General features: G+C 41.6%; 2 protein-coding genes across 3 annotated transcripts in view; one reads left to right on the forward strand and one right to left on the reverse strand.

Annotated features, from left to right (window-relative positions):
* Positions 1-5854, reverse strand: part of LOC146181937 (uncharacterized) — a 37494-nt gene extending 31640 nt beyond the window's left edge. Inside the window, exons 1-2 of one of the 2 annotated variants that reach the window (XR_014700312.1) lie at positions 5200-5854; positions 1968-2028 (exon numbers count right to left, since the gene is read on the reverse strand). Coding sequence is in view for 1 of the 2 variants with exons in the window: in XM_084576936.1 (XP_084433062.1) it covers positions 5200-5236 (37 nt within the window). In the remaining variant the exon portion in view is untranslated. Of the gene's footprint in view, positions 1-1967; positions 2029-5199 lie in introns of those variants that run through there. The other variant, XM_084576936.1, reaches the window with a different exon arrangement.
* A 63-nt stretch (positions 5855-5917) lies between these two features.
* LOC146181938 (uncharacterized) lies at positions 5918-17852 on the forward strand. The gene is made up of 2 exons (XM_084576935.1): positions 5918-6213; positions 16522-17852. The coding sequence occupies exons 1-2, from the start codon at positions 6150-6152 to the stop codon at positions 17760-17762; spliced, it is 1305 nt and encodes a 434-aa protein (XP_084433061.1). The 5' UTR covers positions 5918-6149; the 3' UTR covers positions 17763-17852.
* The last annotated feature ends 1295 nt before the right edge of the window (positions 17853-19147 follow it).

Genomic DNA, 19147 nt, shown 5'->3' on the forward strand with positions numbered 1-19147 from the left:
CGATAGCGTATGGCCACCCGCTGTGACCATTTTCTTGCTTTTCACACCATTTTTACCGGCCCTTCTCACTTTTTTTCGGAGGGAGGGGGTAATGCCACCTAGCGTTGCCAGGTGGCGCATGACTGAGGTGAAAAAGGAGGACGAAGTTGAAGAGGACGACAAAGTGTCGCTTGCACGTTTGCGTCTGTGCTGCTGTGTTCTTGTGTCTGGGCTACCCCCTGCTATCATTGGTATCCTTAGTCACCGTGTACGTGACAATATATTGCTTAATGACTGCATAAAAACAGTATTGGTGAGAAATAGAATACCACGAGGTAATTTTAGGGCCATATAAGTGTTGCAGACAATCTGTTTTCAGCCTTTTTCCTAAATATAAGATTTGTAGCGAAACCATCTCTATTTTATTATATATTGCTGTTTCCTTACTTTTCGTTTTTTTTTTCCTTTTCGTATAGTGTGGTCTGAGAGAGAGGATAAGAGATACCTGTGGTACCAAAGAATGCGTGTGCGTGGCAAACGCTAACGGAAGGCATGTGCTACCATATTCTTGCATATGGTCGCCGGTTAGAGGCATACGTCTTGAGCAGATTTCGAACAAAATTCGTCACAAATATTCAATTCAATAAAGTGAGTTGAGAGCAAAGCTGCGTTTTTGTGTACTTTAATTTATTGATATCTAACAACGGACAGTACTGAAGAAAATAACATTGGACAGACGGAAAAGCGTCTGAACAATGGTGCGGACGTTACCGTTCACAATAACTTGCCAGAAATGCTTTGGAACTATAGCATTTGACGTTATCTTCGACAGCACCACTCACAAAAAACAATTGAACAATTGTGAACGCTAGTAAAAAAAATGTCTGAAGCAGTTGAAATGAAATAAACTAGTCAATCATAAATTATTCAATGGTTATGTAGAATATGACAATGTAGTGCATTTTGTGTTTATTGATTTATAATTGCCAGTCAAAATTAGCCTATCATTCGGTTTTTTTAGACGCTGTTAGTATCTTTTTCAATTTAGTAGCTTTCCCATAAAGGTGTTAGGTAGCTTGTACACATCTCCACTACGGCGTCTCTCATAGCCTGAGTCGCTTTGGGACGTTGAACCTCGCAAAACAAACCAAACTTCTTCAAATATGTAACAAACAGTATTTTAAAGCTAAAGTTATACCAGCTTCGTCAAGCAAAGGTCGCTGGAGCCAAAATCGATCCTCAGGTATAGCGCGAGAAGCAGGTGCCACGCTTCTTCTGCGCATGTGCGACGCGAAACCAAAGGTACTCCCTTCTTTTCCTGCTGCTTCGTTTCTCTTACTTCACACACATGCTGCTGCCTAAATCTTTTTTCACATACTTGATAAACTTTTCCGTACCCTAACATAACTCCACAAATATACAACATTGTCTGACACACTGCTACGCAACCAAATGTCGCCTGCATATACCCTTTCCATCCACATCTGTCACTGCCCATCTAGCTCACCTGCTGAGATCTCTTCCTTCAAAATGCCCTCGATACGTTCATGCCTTCTAGACCTGGATGTAGTGCTCTTGAGCATCGTGCAGAACAGGAGCACAAAAAACCAGGGCACAAGGAAGACATAGAAACAGGACTAGCGCAGTTTCTATGTGTTCCTTGTGTTCTGGTTTTTTGCGCTCCTGTTCTGCACGATGCTTCACCGACTCGCCCACATAAAAGTATTAATCGGTGCTGTTGAGGTTCGCAGACAGCCATGAAGAAGTAGTGCGCTGTACCAGTGATTCGGCTGCGTTTCTTTGGCGCGCCCAAAACGCCATGGATGAATTAGCTGGAATTACGTAATAACTGGATTTCGACTCGCAATATATCTGCCGCGATATATAAAACAAATCGCCAGGCATGATTTAAAATTTTAACAAAGGCGCAAACCTTAAATGCAGTTTTTTGTTTCAAGAATGCCTCACAGCAAATTAAAATCACTGTGCTTCAGCAAAGAAAAGGGGACGTCACCTTCATTCACGAGAATTCCTTTATAATACTGTTTCCTAAAATTTTAAAACACATTTGATGCCCATGAAAGACAAAAATGCAAACACAACTGCTAAAAACTATTAAGACATTGGCTAAATGACGCGACGTTATGTTTTCAGCGCCAGAACTGACCCGTCTCACTGTAAAACTAAAAAAAGTGAGCGCATTTAGAGAAGGGCATGTATTTAGAAAAAAATAACACAATATCACCTAATAAAACGCCCTTAAGTTAATGCTAAAGTCCTCACTCGTACTGGAAACTTATTTAATGCAGATAAACATGATGTTCAACATTCATAAATGTGTTGTCATTTATGACTTGTATGGCCAGCACTTATTCACCAGTGTCCTACCAGTATTGGAACTCCATTGTCGCACTGCTGCCTTTGCTACTGTTAAAGAAACACAACTCTAGTTTTCCATGATTAATTCAGTGGTGTGTGCTGTCCAGTCAGTTCGAAAGGATTGCCTGCAGATATAGCAGTGACTACAGAAAAAGCTGCTTCAGTGTTTCATTGCTGACCGCATTTTCTGTCATTAACCCAGTGTTGTGTGTGTCGTATATCTGGGTCGGTGCAGACTGCATTCAATTAAAGCAGTCAGCACTACAAAAAATTCAGTGATCCATTCTTACCACCTAATTTACTGTGATTAACTCAATGGTGTGTGTGTCGTATGCCTGGCATAGTGCTCACTGCCATTCAAATATAGCAATGGGTATGAGGGAAGTTCTTTGAGTGTTTCCTCACTGATCTTATTTGCTGTGATTAACTCCACAGTGCCTATCGCGTAGCTCGCTCAATTAACATCACCTTCTGATCCAGCAGCGAGCACTAGAAAAGCTTCCTCAGTGTTTCATTCACGGTCTCATTTGCTGTTATCATTACGGGATAAAATGGGCAAACTTAATGTCATTTCCAACAAGTTTAGTTTCCTTCATGAAGCTACACATTGATGGTGTGGCGCTGTATAGGGAAGAAAAGTGTCATTCAGAATGAGTCATTTTCTGGAAATAGACTGTACATGAAAGCATGAGCTGATGGGCGAGTTGGTTTTGCATGATGGATGTTAAAGAGCATAAAGGCTTTGGCACCCATTCATCCATGACACATTTCTTTTGGCAATGACAAGATGAACTCTGGGCCAACATATTGACTACAGTGTTAATTTCTTCTGAACCCGCAAGATGCACAGATAGTCCCGGCATCGACCTACCCAAAGAGAAACATTCGGTGCACTTGCTTTTTTAGTCTGGAAATAAAGAGATTTAGTGCCTTGCTGGCAGCGTGCTCTGCGGCAGCTCTGTGCCCAGAGAGCAAGCGCACAGTTACTCGGGGCTCGACAACACTGGCATTGTTCTAAACTTTTTTTGGAAATAAGGCCACGCTGCCACTCTATAGGTATTTTTTCCAAAGAGAGAGGCTGACTCCTCCCCCGTACTGCATGGGGAGTTAACTGACAGAAGTGACTTCACCAAAATTACTTAGAGCTGAATGCAATCTGCAGAAAATCGCACTAAGCTCGCTGTGACACACTGCAGATGACAACAATGGCCTCTGGTGCTCATTAAAAGGGATGCTAAATTTGCCTATGTTACGATATAATTGAACGGTGCATATCTTTGTAATTGCCTATCACAAAATTGTCTTCTGGCGCATTAAGGATTAAAAAATACCTGCTTCAGTGTTTCAAGCTAAATGTGTGCAGCAAACATTCTGAGTGTTGAGGTGATGCTTAACGGTAGGTCATTGATGAAAATCAGAAACAGTAATGTGCCTATTACACTACTTTGCGATACGTCTGATGTTTCATTAATTAGAGGATATGAATGGTTATCAACAGAAGTAAATTGTTTACGAAATGATAAAACATTTCTTATTCAAGAAACTATTCATAAATCAAGGCGCAAGGATGAGAGTTTTGCGTTTGAACGACAGTGTGGAACGCGGTCAAAGGCTTTAGCGTAGTCGAGGAATATACAGTTGACTTAACGATTTTCGTCCATAACGTGAAGCAGCTCATTAGTAAACTCGAGTAGTTGTGTCTTACGTAACCCCTTTTTTAAACCCGTGTTGTTTTGAATAGAAGAAACCGCTGCCTCCTAAATGTAGTGCCGTGTTAGATGAAATGATGTGCTCGAGAAGTTTGCAAGATATACATGTCAGCGATATTGGGCGATAGTAAGCAACGCTAGTTCGATCCCCGGATTTGAAAATTGGGATACCTTTTCCCATTTTCCACTCGTATAGGATCTGCTTTTGAAAGGAAATGCCGAAATATATAAGTGAGTATGACGCTGGAATGAGCCATGGTATGTTTCAAAATTTTTTTATCGATCCCATCAACATCACATTAAGCACTTAATTTTACATTGTTGATCAATATCAAAACACCATCAACCGTAACCACTATTGCGCTCATGGAGCCACAGTCATATTCAGGTGCCGATGGAATATTGGAATAGTCTTCCTCCGTGCATATATTGGCGAAAACGTTCTTGAAAGTCTAGAGGCGTTCGTCTTGAGCAATGGGATCTCCAGCCTCATCGATCCACGAAACATGTGAAGAAGTTTCAGTAGGTGATAATGTTTTCCAAAAATGTTTGGTTTGTGCTTAAGGATGGATTACAAATCGTGAGGCATTAACTTATTCCTACCTCTCCGTATGGCCGCGCAGTATTCTTTATGGGCGTTTTTATGCTTTCCCATTATGCGGGTGTCCTCAGCTGTTTAGCTGTTTTGAATAGTCGTTTTGTTTTGTTCACCAGCGTACGAAGATTCTGGTGTTACCACGGCTTAGATAAGCTAGCACAGAAACATATGCGGGGTATATAGGTGTTCATTAACTCCTTAAAGTTAGTGTCGTTATCGTACCCTTAATAACTGGTTATGCAGCACTCAACAAAGTATTATTTTGGTGCCGTTTTCAGAGGCAAAACGTCTGGCCTAGAGAAATATCAATAAGATCAGAGAAGTGGCCATTTTGCTTTAGGTTGATGTATACTTACAATGTGCACTCCTGCACTACAATGCCACAGTTACGCACGTGTGTTTTATTTTTTTTTAAGAGGCAATTCATCGAAAATAATTCACATTTTTCTGAGAGATGCTACCTAGTATGCAAAGCTCTGTTCACGCTTTACTTAATAGAATATGTGCAAGCACAGAAAAATAAAAAGTATTCACATGTCTTGATTTCCTCGCTGTACTTTAACACTCTCATGTTTTCTTTCTCTTTAAGTGCACACTTACACAGATACTTCAAAATATACGTGGCATTAATTGCGCGTACTCTGAACTGCCACCCGGATATCCTCCTAGAAGACTTGCGTGAATTTGATGGCTAGCACGCAGACACCTGAGATAAAGCTTGTCACGATTGCAGCATCTTAAATGACTAAAGTAGGTCGTCAAACCGCAGAATCTTTTCTGTGGGCGTTTCGTAAGAAATACGGGATGGATAGAATCGTGTTAATTATTCAGCAAATCAAACGGCTTTAAGCATGCAATCATTCTGGCTTTATAAAATGCACTTAATGATTCTTTCATTTCCATTTGTGACACTCTCTCTCTCGTAAGTTTGGAGAGATGTTTATTAAAAAAAAACGGGAATAACAAGCCAAAGTGCAGGAAAATAAAAGCCACTGTGAGCGCAATCGTGGAAATCAGAACGAAACAAAGAGCAAAGTAAACTTATGTGTTTTTCTTCTCCCTTTAAGAACACAAATCAACACCTCATTAGGCTCAACGCTAAAAAATAAGCTTCCTTTATTTCATCCTTAGACTTAATTATTAGAACCGCAGAACGGTAAATGGAAGTCTTCCGCGGTCGTTATAGTAAGTAATGATATTCAAAAGAGCAGCTTATAAAAGCATTGTTCATTCAACATCACATTTGCATCGCAATGGCCAGCAGATTGTCATTACTTCAGGTGTAAAATACCTGTCAACTACGTGTTCTGGCACCTCGAGCTTTTGAGCTTCAGTCTCTCGTTGGGGACGACAGGGCCGGGCACCATCAAAAGTATTTGAATGTCGCCGTGCTCATAAACCTGTCGGCACATTTTTCACACTCGCCGCCACTCCAATACGCTCAGGTTCTCCTTCTACCAGCCAAATTTGGAAGCGCTGACGATATGCGATTAGCAGTGATTCTAACGTTGCTGACGCAATGCCTTGGCATTAACGACCGAATGAAAGGTAACGTGTTGTCTGCATACGTAAATATCTGCTTGTTACATTCTGTTTTTCTTTTTTTCATGTTTCAGCTAGTGTGCAGTAGTAACATTTTTGCAATGTTTCCTGTTGAAATGTAAAGGTGCTATATGATGGTAGACTGTCGACACTAAAATCACAATTACGGGTTCTTTCAACTGTATATACCATGAACCCATGCACGCAGCCAGGAAACTTCTGCATATATATGCATCTCTCCTGTGCGATCTTTCACAACGCAGAACCCTCGAAATTGAAACACTTGAACCAGAAGTCTTCTGGTTCAAGTGGTTCAAGCCGAGTCTACAAAATTTAGCCCATGCTTTCATTCATACATCCTTGCCGGCAAAATACAAGAGTTGGGTTCAGATTTACGTTCTAATTTTACTGCACTCTTTAGCATTATTTACACTTATTAATTTTCATACCTTCATATTGCTATATAGCTCTTGCACTAGAGGCCCGGAAATAAGTGAAAAGACAGTGCGCGCCTAATTTTCTTTCTACTAGTAGAAATACAAATCCCTACTTGCACTGCAGTGAGAGTGAGCATAGTTTACTTTTCAGTGGTAGTGTCAAAAAGAAGTTTGTATTCGGCTTAGAAATTAATTCATTTTCATGTGTAGATTATAGAGTGTTCTGCAACCTTATCTAAACAGTTTTTAGCAATTCTCACACCTCAACGAGACGCAAGTTTGCGGTGAACCCATGCAGAATGCTTGCCCCCTTTTGTTGCGTAGTAAGTCTTACAGTGGTGCTCACCTGGTTTCCCCGCGCATGATGAAAAACCAGAATCATCTGTGATGAGAGTGAAGCATCTGAAGCCAGGAACAAATATTTTTTTTTTTTTTTTTACAGAGCATCATTACAAAAGCGTACCATGCTATTCTGGGCGCTTTAGAATAGCGGTGCTTTCCTCCAGCGACGCCCGATGGTCTCACAGCTGCCTTTTCCCGGAAACTCGGCGTTGGCATCCTTTTGTCCTAAATGTCATAGTATAGTAGACTGCTGTGGTTTTTCGTCATGCGAAGTCAGACAAAGCAAGTACTATGGTCCATCTTAATACGCAACAGAAGTGTCAACAACACGCAGGCTCTGTGCGTAATCTTGGTGTAAATGAACCTCCAATTGAGGCTTGAGAATTTTTCAGAACGGTTGTGATAAAGTTGCAGAACACGGTATAAAAAAAGCTTCCGGAATGCTTAGTAATGACATTGCTGAGACAATTTACCATTTGATCATTGCACTAGGGCGCGTAAAGTTATACGTAAATTTAATGCAGTCTGTGTTAAATATCCGTAATCCCGCCGTTGTAGAAACTATGCAGAGGACAAAAATGATATGTATGCTGAATATTCATTCTCCCTCGAAGCATAGGACGAGGTTCCTAGTCAGTTAAGAGTTTTTTTCAGATAATGGCACGCATAATGAGCTTCATTTTACAAAAAAAACTGAAATATTTATCTTCATTTTATAACGCTTAATTACCAATCTAAAAAGCCAACAGTGTGGATATTATGCTAATAATAACGACCAATGTTGGTATATGTCAACCAGGCACAAGTTATAATTACCCCTGAGTCATTATTACTGTTATCAAATATTCTTACAGTATCAATGAGAATACTTATAAATGGAAATATAAAATAATTACCGACGACTCCGACACTCGCTAATACGAAATTTTTGCGCTGCTCTCCAGGACTTCAATTTGGCAATATGCTAATGTACATAATTAGAGAAACATGTTTAATATGTGTGCAGTTGGAGCCTGCTCTATATTATCTTTCATAAGCATCCTTCAACTGTCACTCAATTCTTTCGCAGTTTTCGATTGTGATAATTTAGGCGCTTTCTTGACACATGCAGGTGCAGCCGCCGTATTTCGACGATATCTTCTCAAGCGGCCTGTGTTGACGAGTGCGCGTTTTATTTTGCGCAGACTTATTTTACCGCCGATAATTGGTGAACTCCTTATTCTCCGCCTATAACTACTTGATGCTACCACGTTAATGGCTGACGTCTAGGACTCCATCACCAATTTACATTCCATTTTATGCATTTTTTTCACACGCTCAATCACTACTCTCTCCATATGTGTCCATATTATAGCCCACGTCATCACACACGTACGTACAATACATTCGTAAGCTACCACTTTATGGTAAAAACCATTGCCGTAGATATAAAGACCCAGTGACCAAGCCGTCCGAACGCATCTGCGTGACATATGGGCTGCAGGATCGGGCATGACATCCATGTGTCCCATGCTCGATTCCCATCTCACCTTGCCGTCTTAGAGATGCCGAGTTGCACCTGCAGAGTCAGATAGTAGTCTATAGAGCTTATTCACGTGACGTCATAGCAGCTTCACTGGCAACCATGGCACACACAACGCAACGTCGGAGAAGGGGAAAAAAGAGCGAGATAGGAATCACGGCGAATCATGACACGGCGTCGGTGAAATTCGAGCTCTGGTTGGATGGCGTTGCAAACGGCGTCTCAAGTGCCCGACAAATGAACGGCGCGCAGCAGAGAGGATGCCAGTAGACCGGCGTCGACGCGTCGGAAACATTTTTTTTGTGTGTGTGCTTTTAGTTACGAAGCACCCAACGTCATGGCCCCTCCACAATACAGGGTTGCCACAACTGCCACCTGCTAAATCTGATAGTAAATAGGGTCTATACCATCTCCATACCACCATCTCATGTGACCTGGGAATTCGCGCACACATGCGTGCATGAGCCTACCTCCGCAGGCTGGCGATTTTTCCGTTCGAAACATCTACTGCGGTCGCTTACCCTCCTCCTCCACTTTCCACCTTACGCTTAGTCCACCTTTCCTTCTTCATCCGCTATATATTGCACTGTCGAGGTGCCATTCTAACATCGTTTACAATGCTTCCCATCGTTTACAGAAGGATAGCCATCCAGGTCACATTATCCCGGGTACACTCAGTTTGCAACCTTTTTAGACATCACAATACATGCACAAATAACAATAATAAAGTTCCACCATGCATTAACAAGCAATCAGATGTGAGAGAGAAACTGCAGTAATGCGCAACGATTTCACATTGTACAAAATTTTTTATCGATGCGTACTTCAGCACAAACCTAAATTTTCGAGAGACCAAGAGATTAAGAACTTTTTTTTCCAAAACTATTTTCTAAGAATAACATACAACGTAGGCCCTAACAAGATAAACGTTTTTCTCTGATGGTGGAGCGTGAAACCTGATTCGTCTCAAGCGGAATGATTCAAAAGTTATTTCAAAACACAGTACTCGATGAAGCACTAATTGCGCTCCCTATTTCTAATCTAGTACATGTAGTGTCCAAAGAAAAGGATCGACGTCATACTGTGTCTCACCAACGGCGCATGCAGAGCAAGATATAATAAACTTTTAAATGCAAGAAAAAAGTCATTATATTTCCTTAATTGAAAGTGGGTATAAACTTGAAAAGGATTTGTTACCAACGCATCACACTTCTCAGCGCGGCCAGCTCCTTTCACGGTACTCACCGCCTTACAGCGATGGCGTGGCATGCCGATGGATGTCGCCATAGAACCTGTGGTATACAGACTCACTCAAATCTTTCCCGTCACTCGTCATCTGCCGCCAGAAATGCGCATGCGCTGCTCGGGCTAGGAGACAGCGCAGACGCATTACCGCTGTGGACTAGTTTCGATACCTATGGAACTGATAAGGCACTTCTTGACGCCGCCGCTGTTCCAGCTGCCGAGCAGGATTTAGGTACCAGCAGGTGGCTCATGAAGCTTCATAACGTAGCTTAGAATTCCCTTCATCTCGTCATCCGTTCTGGCTCGAAGGCGACCGTTTGCTTGCTGGCAACGGGAGTAAAACATTTCATGCAAAATCTATTTTAAATTTACAGTAGCTGCTCGTGTGGCTCGTTGTCACTAAGAATAACAACAAATGTTAAACAAAAGGGTTCTATTGTTAGGATCTCCTTCTGCGCTAGAACGGGCCATAGAAGAAGTAGTAAAACTTGGCAGGTTCCAAGCACATCTTCCAGGTCACTATCATGTTTGGAATAATGTAGCACAGTTTCACGGTGAGTCATCATAGAGATTTTGTCATCAACTGGTGAAATGTTTTGTGGATGAATTACATAACTCCAACTACGACTGTTCGCATTCTATAACTAACTGAATTAGGTAATACCTACTCAACGGACCCACCGAATTATTTTTCACATGTGGCAGAATCTGTAATTTTCAGCACAGCCATTCGTGCAAGGCGGCGGTGCTTGGCAGCGTAAAGTCGGCATCTTAACCTTTTCACACATTTAGCTACCACACAAATGTTTTTATTTGCTTATTTTCATTTTTGTCGTCTACAGTCTTCTGCTCTCCGAAACCCAATATTCAGAAAATGAAACATGTGACTGGCCTATTTAAATGTAATTTTCATCACCGTCCACTTCAAGCAGCAACAATATGTGGTGCCCCACAACTCCGTGCTATATCCCCCTCCCCATTTTATGAACAACAAGTTTTCATACTAAACAGGTGTTTATCCACCGAAAGAGATTGATGCCTAGAAGAATTGTCCATACTTTTATTATTTATTATCACTGAGACAAGGCAATTCGGTAACCTTACCTCTGTCGTGTTTGCTTACAAGTTAAAAAACTGTGTTCCCACAATACAAATTAGTACATAGTATGCCATAAAATAACAGGACCATTGAGCAAGTACAATAAAATAAAAAAAAGACGACCGCAGCACTCCCCTTTACTTAAATGCGGTTTTGATCGTTATCTATATTGTTACTGTTGAAGTGTATTATCATTCACGTGTCTTCAATTCAGTATGCTGGTGGAAGAAAAACAACAAATCCAACCTTGACTGAAATATTACTTCTATGCTTGTATATTTACGTCAAAAGCTCCAACCTCTGCTTGGAAAAACTGCTTACTGTAAAAATGAAGTCCTCACAACACAAACCTCGGACTAGGCTTCTGATAGAACGAGGCATCTCCAGCATATGTGTGTTTTGGGGGAACTGAAACCCAGCTATTGCTTTTACACGAGCGCGTACTGATCTCCTACTGCCCAAAACCAGTTGCCGTCGCCATAGCACAGAAATATCAAGCATAAATTTGGTATCGTACCAAACAGGCCGGAAAAATACACATATGAATTCTTACCAAAATTATGACGCCAGAGGGTTTTTTGCAGCATTGGGGTGATATAGCAAAATATCGGTTCCCATCTAGCAATGACCTGCTGTTGACGTTGAAGCTAATCTGCGGTCGGCATTCGAACTGATGACATTTGTACCTCGAATTGTACGCCGTTAACAGAAAGTGTAGGTATGCACAGAGTGGTGAGAAGTACTGCGCCTTCCTTTTCTAAAAAATAGAGATGAAATTATAAAAAAAAGTTTGTAGAATGAAAAGGTGGTGTTATTATTAAAGGCGTTGAAGGCGCTGTCACTTCTGTTCTTAATGTGAAACTTGAGCGCCCCTTTAGTATTTTGGTGAATACCTCACATATCACATCGAGCTCACTTTTTATTCTCCAAGGTGCTTCAAAGGTCCTTGCTCGTGACTATACTCAACACACATGACCTCGCGAGGTAATTTCAACCATCACAGATTGAAAAAAGCTAACAAATTTCGGGAGCGTTCAAACGAAGCTTAAACGCTCGAGGTGGTTCCTCGAATTGGGGGTATATTTCAGAAAACAGACGAAATTCAATAAAATAAATTTACCTGTAATGGGTTCCGAACAAGGGCGCTCTGAATGCTAAGCGGGAATGACTGCAGAGGCCACGGAGGAAGTTCGTTTTTTTTTTGTTATTCACTGATTTGCATAAATGCAGTAAAACTAGAAAAGAACAAAGGGACGTGCCAAAAATTCGTTTTCACGCAACACTAAAAATTCTTCAATGCAGCTAACACCTCAAACAGGCTCAGCCAATCTCACGGCTCGGGCTAAGCTCTGAAAATGTGCAGCACAGAAGTCACACTGTCGATTAAATGTTTCCGCGTATAGCGAACATATCAGTTGGCGCGAGTGATCTGCATTCTTGTGCTCCAACGGCTGTGGAGGTTTAGAGCCACTACCATCTCGTATAATACCGTGATTTTTGACTGAAGGATGGTGAATGCCATAAAACATAACTAGTGAATCTTTTTCAAGGATCTCTGAAGGACGCCCTATTGGAAAACAGTCTCAGCATTCAGTAAAAACGTTTTCTATTCTTTCTGGTTTTGTTGCAAAGACTGTATTCGGTTGGCCATGGGACGAAGATGCCTTTCTCATTAAACCATCTTTTTTTATGAGAGCGTTATTATGTTCAGCTTCAAGGAAAACAATATTTTGTACTGGTAGTTTTAAAGTGATATCGTTAAAGGCCCCGTTCTCCTTAACATCCGGCAACGGCGGTGTCACCGAGATATCACGAGCATGAAGACGCCTGCTGGCGGACGTAGGGCTTCCTGACATACGTTTGGCAGGAGCTGCCAACTCAGGCCTATCCTGTCAATGGGAAGGTGATATGACAATCAGCCCGTCAAAAATCTTGCATTCACGTTATCCCTAGGCCACACGGGCACTTTTATAGGGCGGGGTTTTTTTATGTGTGGTAGTAGCTTACGCTACTGCGTCATGCGCTTAAATATACAGCTTAAGAGTCCCCAACCGTTTTTGCTGACATTTTCTTCACCCTTTTAACGCCATTTTGTTGTGAGCCATGACTCTAAAGCGCATCCTGTACACAGCGACCTACATCAAGATATATTAGGTCACTGTATAATTTCTTTCATGTCACACGGCTTAATGTTCTGAAGAGAAACATACCTTAAGTATTCGGAATGACGTTACAATTTCCGACAGGTGCCCTTTCAAGACTACAGGTGCAATGTTGTTACAGCAAATAACAAACTCTGGCAAAAACTCTTTTAGACGCACGACTGCGCAAAAAGAAGTCTGTCTGGTCTCACAAAAGTATGAAATGACCGACAATTTGCCTAAGAAACAAGTCATGTGGCAGAACCCATGCATGGCGGGTCTACTTTCAGGTATTGTCAGAGCGGCACTGAATGAACAGGTCAACATTCATGGTATGAAAACATAAAGAAAAATAGAATGAAAATAAGAATAATAAAATAAAAACAAGGTTTAAATTAGGTTCTTAGGAGACGCTTTGGATTGGGGTATTTGGAACGTGTATTACAAAAAATGTGTGCTTCTTAGATTAGCAGCTGCAGGGTAAAAAAGATGACACACACGCTTAAGCGAAAACGTTTGTGTCACCTTTCAATCATGTCTTTTCGAATCAAAGCAGCGCACGTAGTTCCGTATCGCGTTAACTCATAGGTGGATCTTAATTGTCTCATAAAGTTTATTCTATCCCTGTTTTAAGAAAGACCGCAAGAGATGTAGTTTTCGAGGCACCACACCTGGCTTTTGCGATTACGGTAGAATGAGGCTGACGCGAAAACGCATCACGAACACAGGCCCGTGGACTCTAGGTCAGGAATCAACTTCACGCAAAGCCGAAGCAAATAAGCGGTTGTAGAGGCAAAGTACGAGATGTAACCGCAGTAATAGCACGCGTGCCTCCGCTGACTAATAAAGCAAGTAAAGCGGACAAGTCGCTCAGGATGAGGCATGCTGATCAAGCTGCAAAAAACTAAAGCAGCTCAACTGGAAGACAAAGGATTCTGAGGCATATCTAGCCAGCTTAACCTTAGCGAGCGCGGTAAAGACATCTGCTGAACGCGCTGCGAGAAGAGCTTCACTCAAAATCTCATTATCGAAGTTTGAGGTTATCAGTATGTTTGCTTTTTGTTTAAGTACTTCGGATCGATGTGTGTCTATAGGCCCTATTCACTATTAGGTTTAGCAGGCGATAGAAAGTGGAAATTCTATTTGCAGAGCCAGCATAACGTTGAGGGGTTCTGAGCTAAAACCACACAACAAAATGTTTCCGGCGCGTGGGCGCCGGTCTACCTGCCTTGAGACGCTTTGCAACGCTGTCCAACCAGCGCTCTAATTTCACCGACGCCGTGTCATGATTTGCAGTCGGCCTTTACTCTCTCTCTCTTTCTTTCTCCCTCTTTCATGTTGTGTTGACGCCACATGCTTGCCAGTCAAGCTGCAATGACGTCACGTGAATGAGCTCTATACCAATTACGGCACATGGCGCTCGCCGGTTTCCATTTTGGGTCGTTTGGCGCGCATACGTTCACCTTTAGTAATTAAAACTGAACTTATTGAAACTTTTCAAGAACTGGTTTCATATCACTGCAGAAGGCCATTACTTCTGCTTTAAAACATTGTAGCCTAAAACTTTTATCATATATTTAACAGACTGCACGCAGTGCTTTCGTGGACGTCACTTGTAATTTTGAGGCCAATTTTTAGTGCAAGATATTATTCTTTTTCATGCATAGAAACTTTATATATTTCGATAATATCTGCTGTCTTCGAAGCGAATTTAATAGAGTGCCAGGAAAAAGCAATACATAAAAATTTTACAATGACATGAGGCAACTGTGAATTATATTAAGGTACTAATATCAACATGTTTATGAGCAATTGGGTATAATATTCTTATATACAGCAATGTGTTCCTATTACGAAATTGCGTTCACTCGCGCCGAATGTCAAGCCGGCCACAAGAAAAAAATACGGATTTTGTACGTTTTTGACAGTAACAAGCTACTAGAAGAGCCCCAACAGAGGATGCGTGAATATCTCGATTGCTATAATGTACAGCCTTTGTCAAAAGTTTAGAGCCCAGAGGATTTGCTTTTAAGCCATACATTAGGATTTCTATAACAATCGTGGAAGTCCTAGCCATTGGAGAGAAGAGGACGAAACATATTCTCCTCTTCAACAAGTTTGGAAAGCTGGGAATGCATTACGAGCCGCATAGTATGGCCCAGAAATAGACCCCCTGAGCTCTAAACTTTTGACAAAGGGTGTACCTTCATTTTATGCGAAATACTTCCGTTCATAAAGAAGTTCCCATTCAAAAGAGGAACTTGCCTCAAATTTTGTGAATGTGTAACGGTAGCCTAATCAAGATTTTATTAGCAACTTACCTGCATTTGTTCCATCTTTCCAGGCCGCATTGCCGTAACTTTGACGACATAAGTAAAATCTACATAAGAAAGACCATCGGGTCATGTAACATCGTACAGCACATAGCAGTAGGATTACAAAGCATTGCTGCTAGCTATGTGAGCATAAGAAAGGAAGAAGATGAGGTAGCACAATGAGGCCATCACCATCAACATATGACTGCCCTGTAGATTAAGGGCATTCCGCATGCAGTACGTGAGAGCGCGATGCAGGTAGAGCGGCGCCCAAAAAGTGTTTTGCATTTGTGCTGTAATTGTCTAAAACATTCCACATTTGGATGCTGTGATGGCTGAACTGTGACTCACAGGCATTGAAGGCATCCAATAATAAATACGAACGTTCGGGTTACTTTTACTAATAATAATCGTTCATTCTAGCCGTCCGCAAAAGGTTCTTAGACTGATTTGGGAAACCACGGTTACAGCATAAAGTGTTTGAGCTAGTGTTCATAATTCTTGAAAGCTTGAGCATGAAAAACAGACACACACAGATGGCAAGGCGGAAGCCGTCAATTTAAAGCACATTCAGATGTCCTGCCTTTTTCATCCCGTACATAGTGCACTTGCAACCATAGATATTTCTAGCTGTTCTGCACTTAGGGGTAAGATATTGTATTATTTTTCTTTTGAGGTTGGTCTCCTACCCCTCTGGGAAATGACAAATAAGGTTCCCTCAATAAATAATTTGAAAATTTCCGTCTGTGCAAAAATTTGCGCACTTCTAGTTTTCGAACAGAACTAAAACTACCATTTTCCAACGCAGTATGACTGGCTATAAGCCAGATATTAAAGAGTTAAAGGCAGCACACCACATATCAGAAAACCAAAGGCCACTGTGAAGCATTCTGTAGTCCACTCTCGCAAGCAAGGCTGTTCCTTCAATTCTTCAAAGCTAGTGTATACACGTGATTTGAGCACGTGAGAAAACAAATTTCTAAATTCACTGTAGTTTCCGGAGCACACAGGTAGAGAAAATTATTTGAACCTATTGCTGCTTATTTGCGTGCCGAAATGTATAGTATTTTTGTGCAGTGCTTTTCAAACCGACCCTAAATATGCAGCATTTTTGGTAGCCTGCTTTTTTTCTTGTGTGATATATTATAGGCGAACAATTTTCGTCTTGTGATCGTGGTGTTTAAAAAAGATTAAATATCTTTTTTTTTTTCAGAAATGCGGAAGGCGGGCGTATACCTTTCAGTGTCGTCGGTATCGAGCCTGTTCACTTACGGCCAGTTTGAAGTCAACTGGTACGGAATTCCAGCTGAATACTTTGGAAAAACGTACATTGCACTGATGACAAACACTACGTCCGAATGGAAAAGTCTTGATATGTGGCCAGTCACAAAAGCCAATGGCAAGAAAATTACCAACGTGGACGCTCCAGCGTTTGATTTGGATGTTTTGATGAAAGGACAGTGCCTCGGCTATGCGGCCGGCTTCCTTACAAGGCTCGGAAATCAGTATAAAATATTGCTTTCATCCTGCTTCTCAGCTAGGCCTACGTGGATGAGAAGATATTGCTCAGAACTTTCCAGACTCACGCTTAGAGAAATGCTTATCCCAGGAACGCACAACTCCGGAATGTACAATCTGGGTTACGCCCACCCGCACGAGAAGTTGTATCTCTATAACCAAGATCAAACTATTAGGCAGCAGCTTGCGTATGGAATCCGCGGATTCGACCTGAGGGTACAGTATTATAACGGACAATTCTATGTCACCCACGACACTGTGAGAGGGTGGATTACCATAAGGGAAGTTCTTCAGGATGTACGTTGGTTCGTTAATGTAACTGGAGAGGTAGTACTTTTGGATTTCCACAGATTTACCACTGGATTTGGCAAAACTAATGAAAACGAGCGGCACATGGAGCTTTGGAAACTAATTGTAAAAGAACTGAAGGACCTGCTTCTTGAAAAGGCAGCATGGTGGAAACCTGTTGGAGACATTTTCGGTGACTGCACAAACGGCGAAGTTAAGAATGGTCGCATTATCGTTTTCTATAACCATGACTTTAATAGTACAACTTATGATAAATACCTTGCCGTGCCTGTGAAACAAATGTGGCCTAACGCTCATCATCCAGATGTCCTAAAGACATATCTTGAGAAAGAAGCATGCGCTCCTCAGTCTTCTCAAATGATCGGAATAATGGCTGAGCTTACTGCTTCATTCCCGAATTTTATCCTAGGCAATCGTGTCGGGGCTGAGTGGGTAAACTACATGGTGACGGAGTTCTTCAGGAGAAACTATGACCGCTGCCGGGGAATAATTTATACCGATTTTTTTCTCGGCAGTGGTGTAATCGAGGTTGCAGTTGAAGCCAACTTCGTGATTGCTTGCCAGTCTGGAGGGTGGAAAAGTAAAGACTGCAAATATTATTTGAACAAGAAGCTAATTCCGAAGTAGAAAAAAACTGAGGTCCGAAATCTTGTTTTCTCATGTGAGATCCAGCACGCACGCTTACATTTGCGAGGGGGCGTTGTGTTGTTGTTTTTTTCTGAAAGCTAGTTTTCGCACCGTGCTTCATGTGCTATTTTGCAAACTTGTGTTTGTGAGTTCCACACCTACGGTTAATGACTAGCAGGTGCACTCGACAGTCGAAGAAAGGGCTTTCTTGAAACCTTTTCGCACCATTGACCTTTGTGGAATAAAACATTTTTCAGTTCAAGATTTTGGGTTTTAAATTTTATGGAGCCCTCTCTGGGGGGGGGGGGGGGGGGGGTATGTTACACCCCGAGAATACATTCACACTCTTATATTTGTTGTTGAAATGCTTGTCTTGGAAGAAAGCAGCAGATGTGTGACCAACCAGCGCAACGTTCAAATCTATTGTTGAAATGCTTGTCGTTGAAAATTTAGTGAATTGGAAGATTTCTGCTCGCCGCCCTTCACCTGACAGAAAACAATTGTGCAAGATTTGGAGAAAAGTGCAGCGTAAGGTAAAGGGCGCTGAAATATTTAATAGCGAAAATAGTTTCCTTTGTTTAAAAACGTTCAGAGGAAAATTGTTGAACATGAAATAACTTGAACTGATTAACGACTGAAAATTTTGTTTGCAGTATAATATTTGCTAATCTCTTCTCGCTGAGAGACAATTGGTTCATGCGTGAATAATAAAAAACTCGTTCAATATCTGGCTCCGATAAAAAAAAATGACCATGACTTCTTTTCACAAAACTTATTCGAACAACACAGGTTTAGGGGCTTTTGAGTGGAGTATTTTACAGAACGTAAAGAAAAGCAGCTAGATTTGCATTGCACTGTAGCACCGGTGTTTATAGTATTTTTACGGCATACAAATGTGTCGTGAATAATATTTAACAGGCAGAATTGTACTGAAAAATTGACTTGTCATGTTGGAATGGGCGTAAAATCTATAGCCGTATGAACAGATCGTCAGAAGTTACACACCAGACGCTAACGGTACCAGCAGCACAGTGTCGTAGCCATCCATATATGCTAGGAGCTACAACTTTACAACTTTCCTTTCAGTGCTTCGCTACTGCTCTTCCTGACGACGCAAAATTTAATGTCCCAAAGTTATCGCTCCTTACAGTTATCTGCGCCACAAACTCGAAGGTAGAACTGTATTGTGGAACCTCATTTCAGTGCAGTCACGGTAGCAGGCACATCTCAGAGGATCCGACACCTTTTGGTGAGGGACCTCTGTAAAAGCGGCCACCCGAACAACATTCAGCACGCCAGGTAAAGTCTATTAAATGCCATGATCAGGTCATACAAGAAACAAGGTTCTCTAGGCGCATGATTTCTGTTCTGTGTGGAGAACCGGA

Source organism: Amblyomma maculatum, chromosome 8 (genome assembly GCF_055883805.1).
Source record: "Amblyomma maculatum isolate TAMU_Amacu chromosome 8, ASM5588380v1, whole genome shotgun sequence".
NCBI lineage: Eukaryota > Metazoa > Arthropoda > Arachnida > Ixodida > Ixodidae > Amblyomma > Amblyomma maculatum.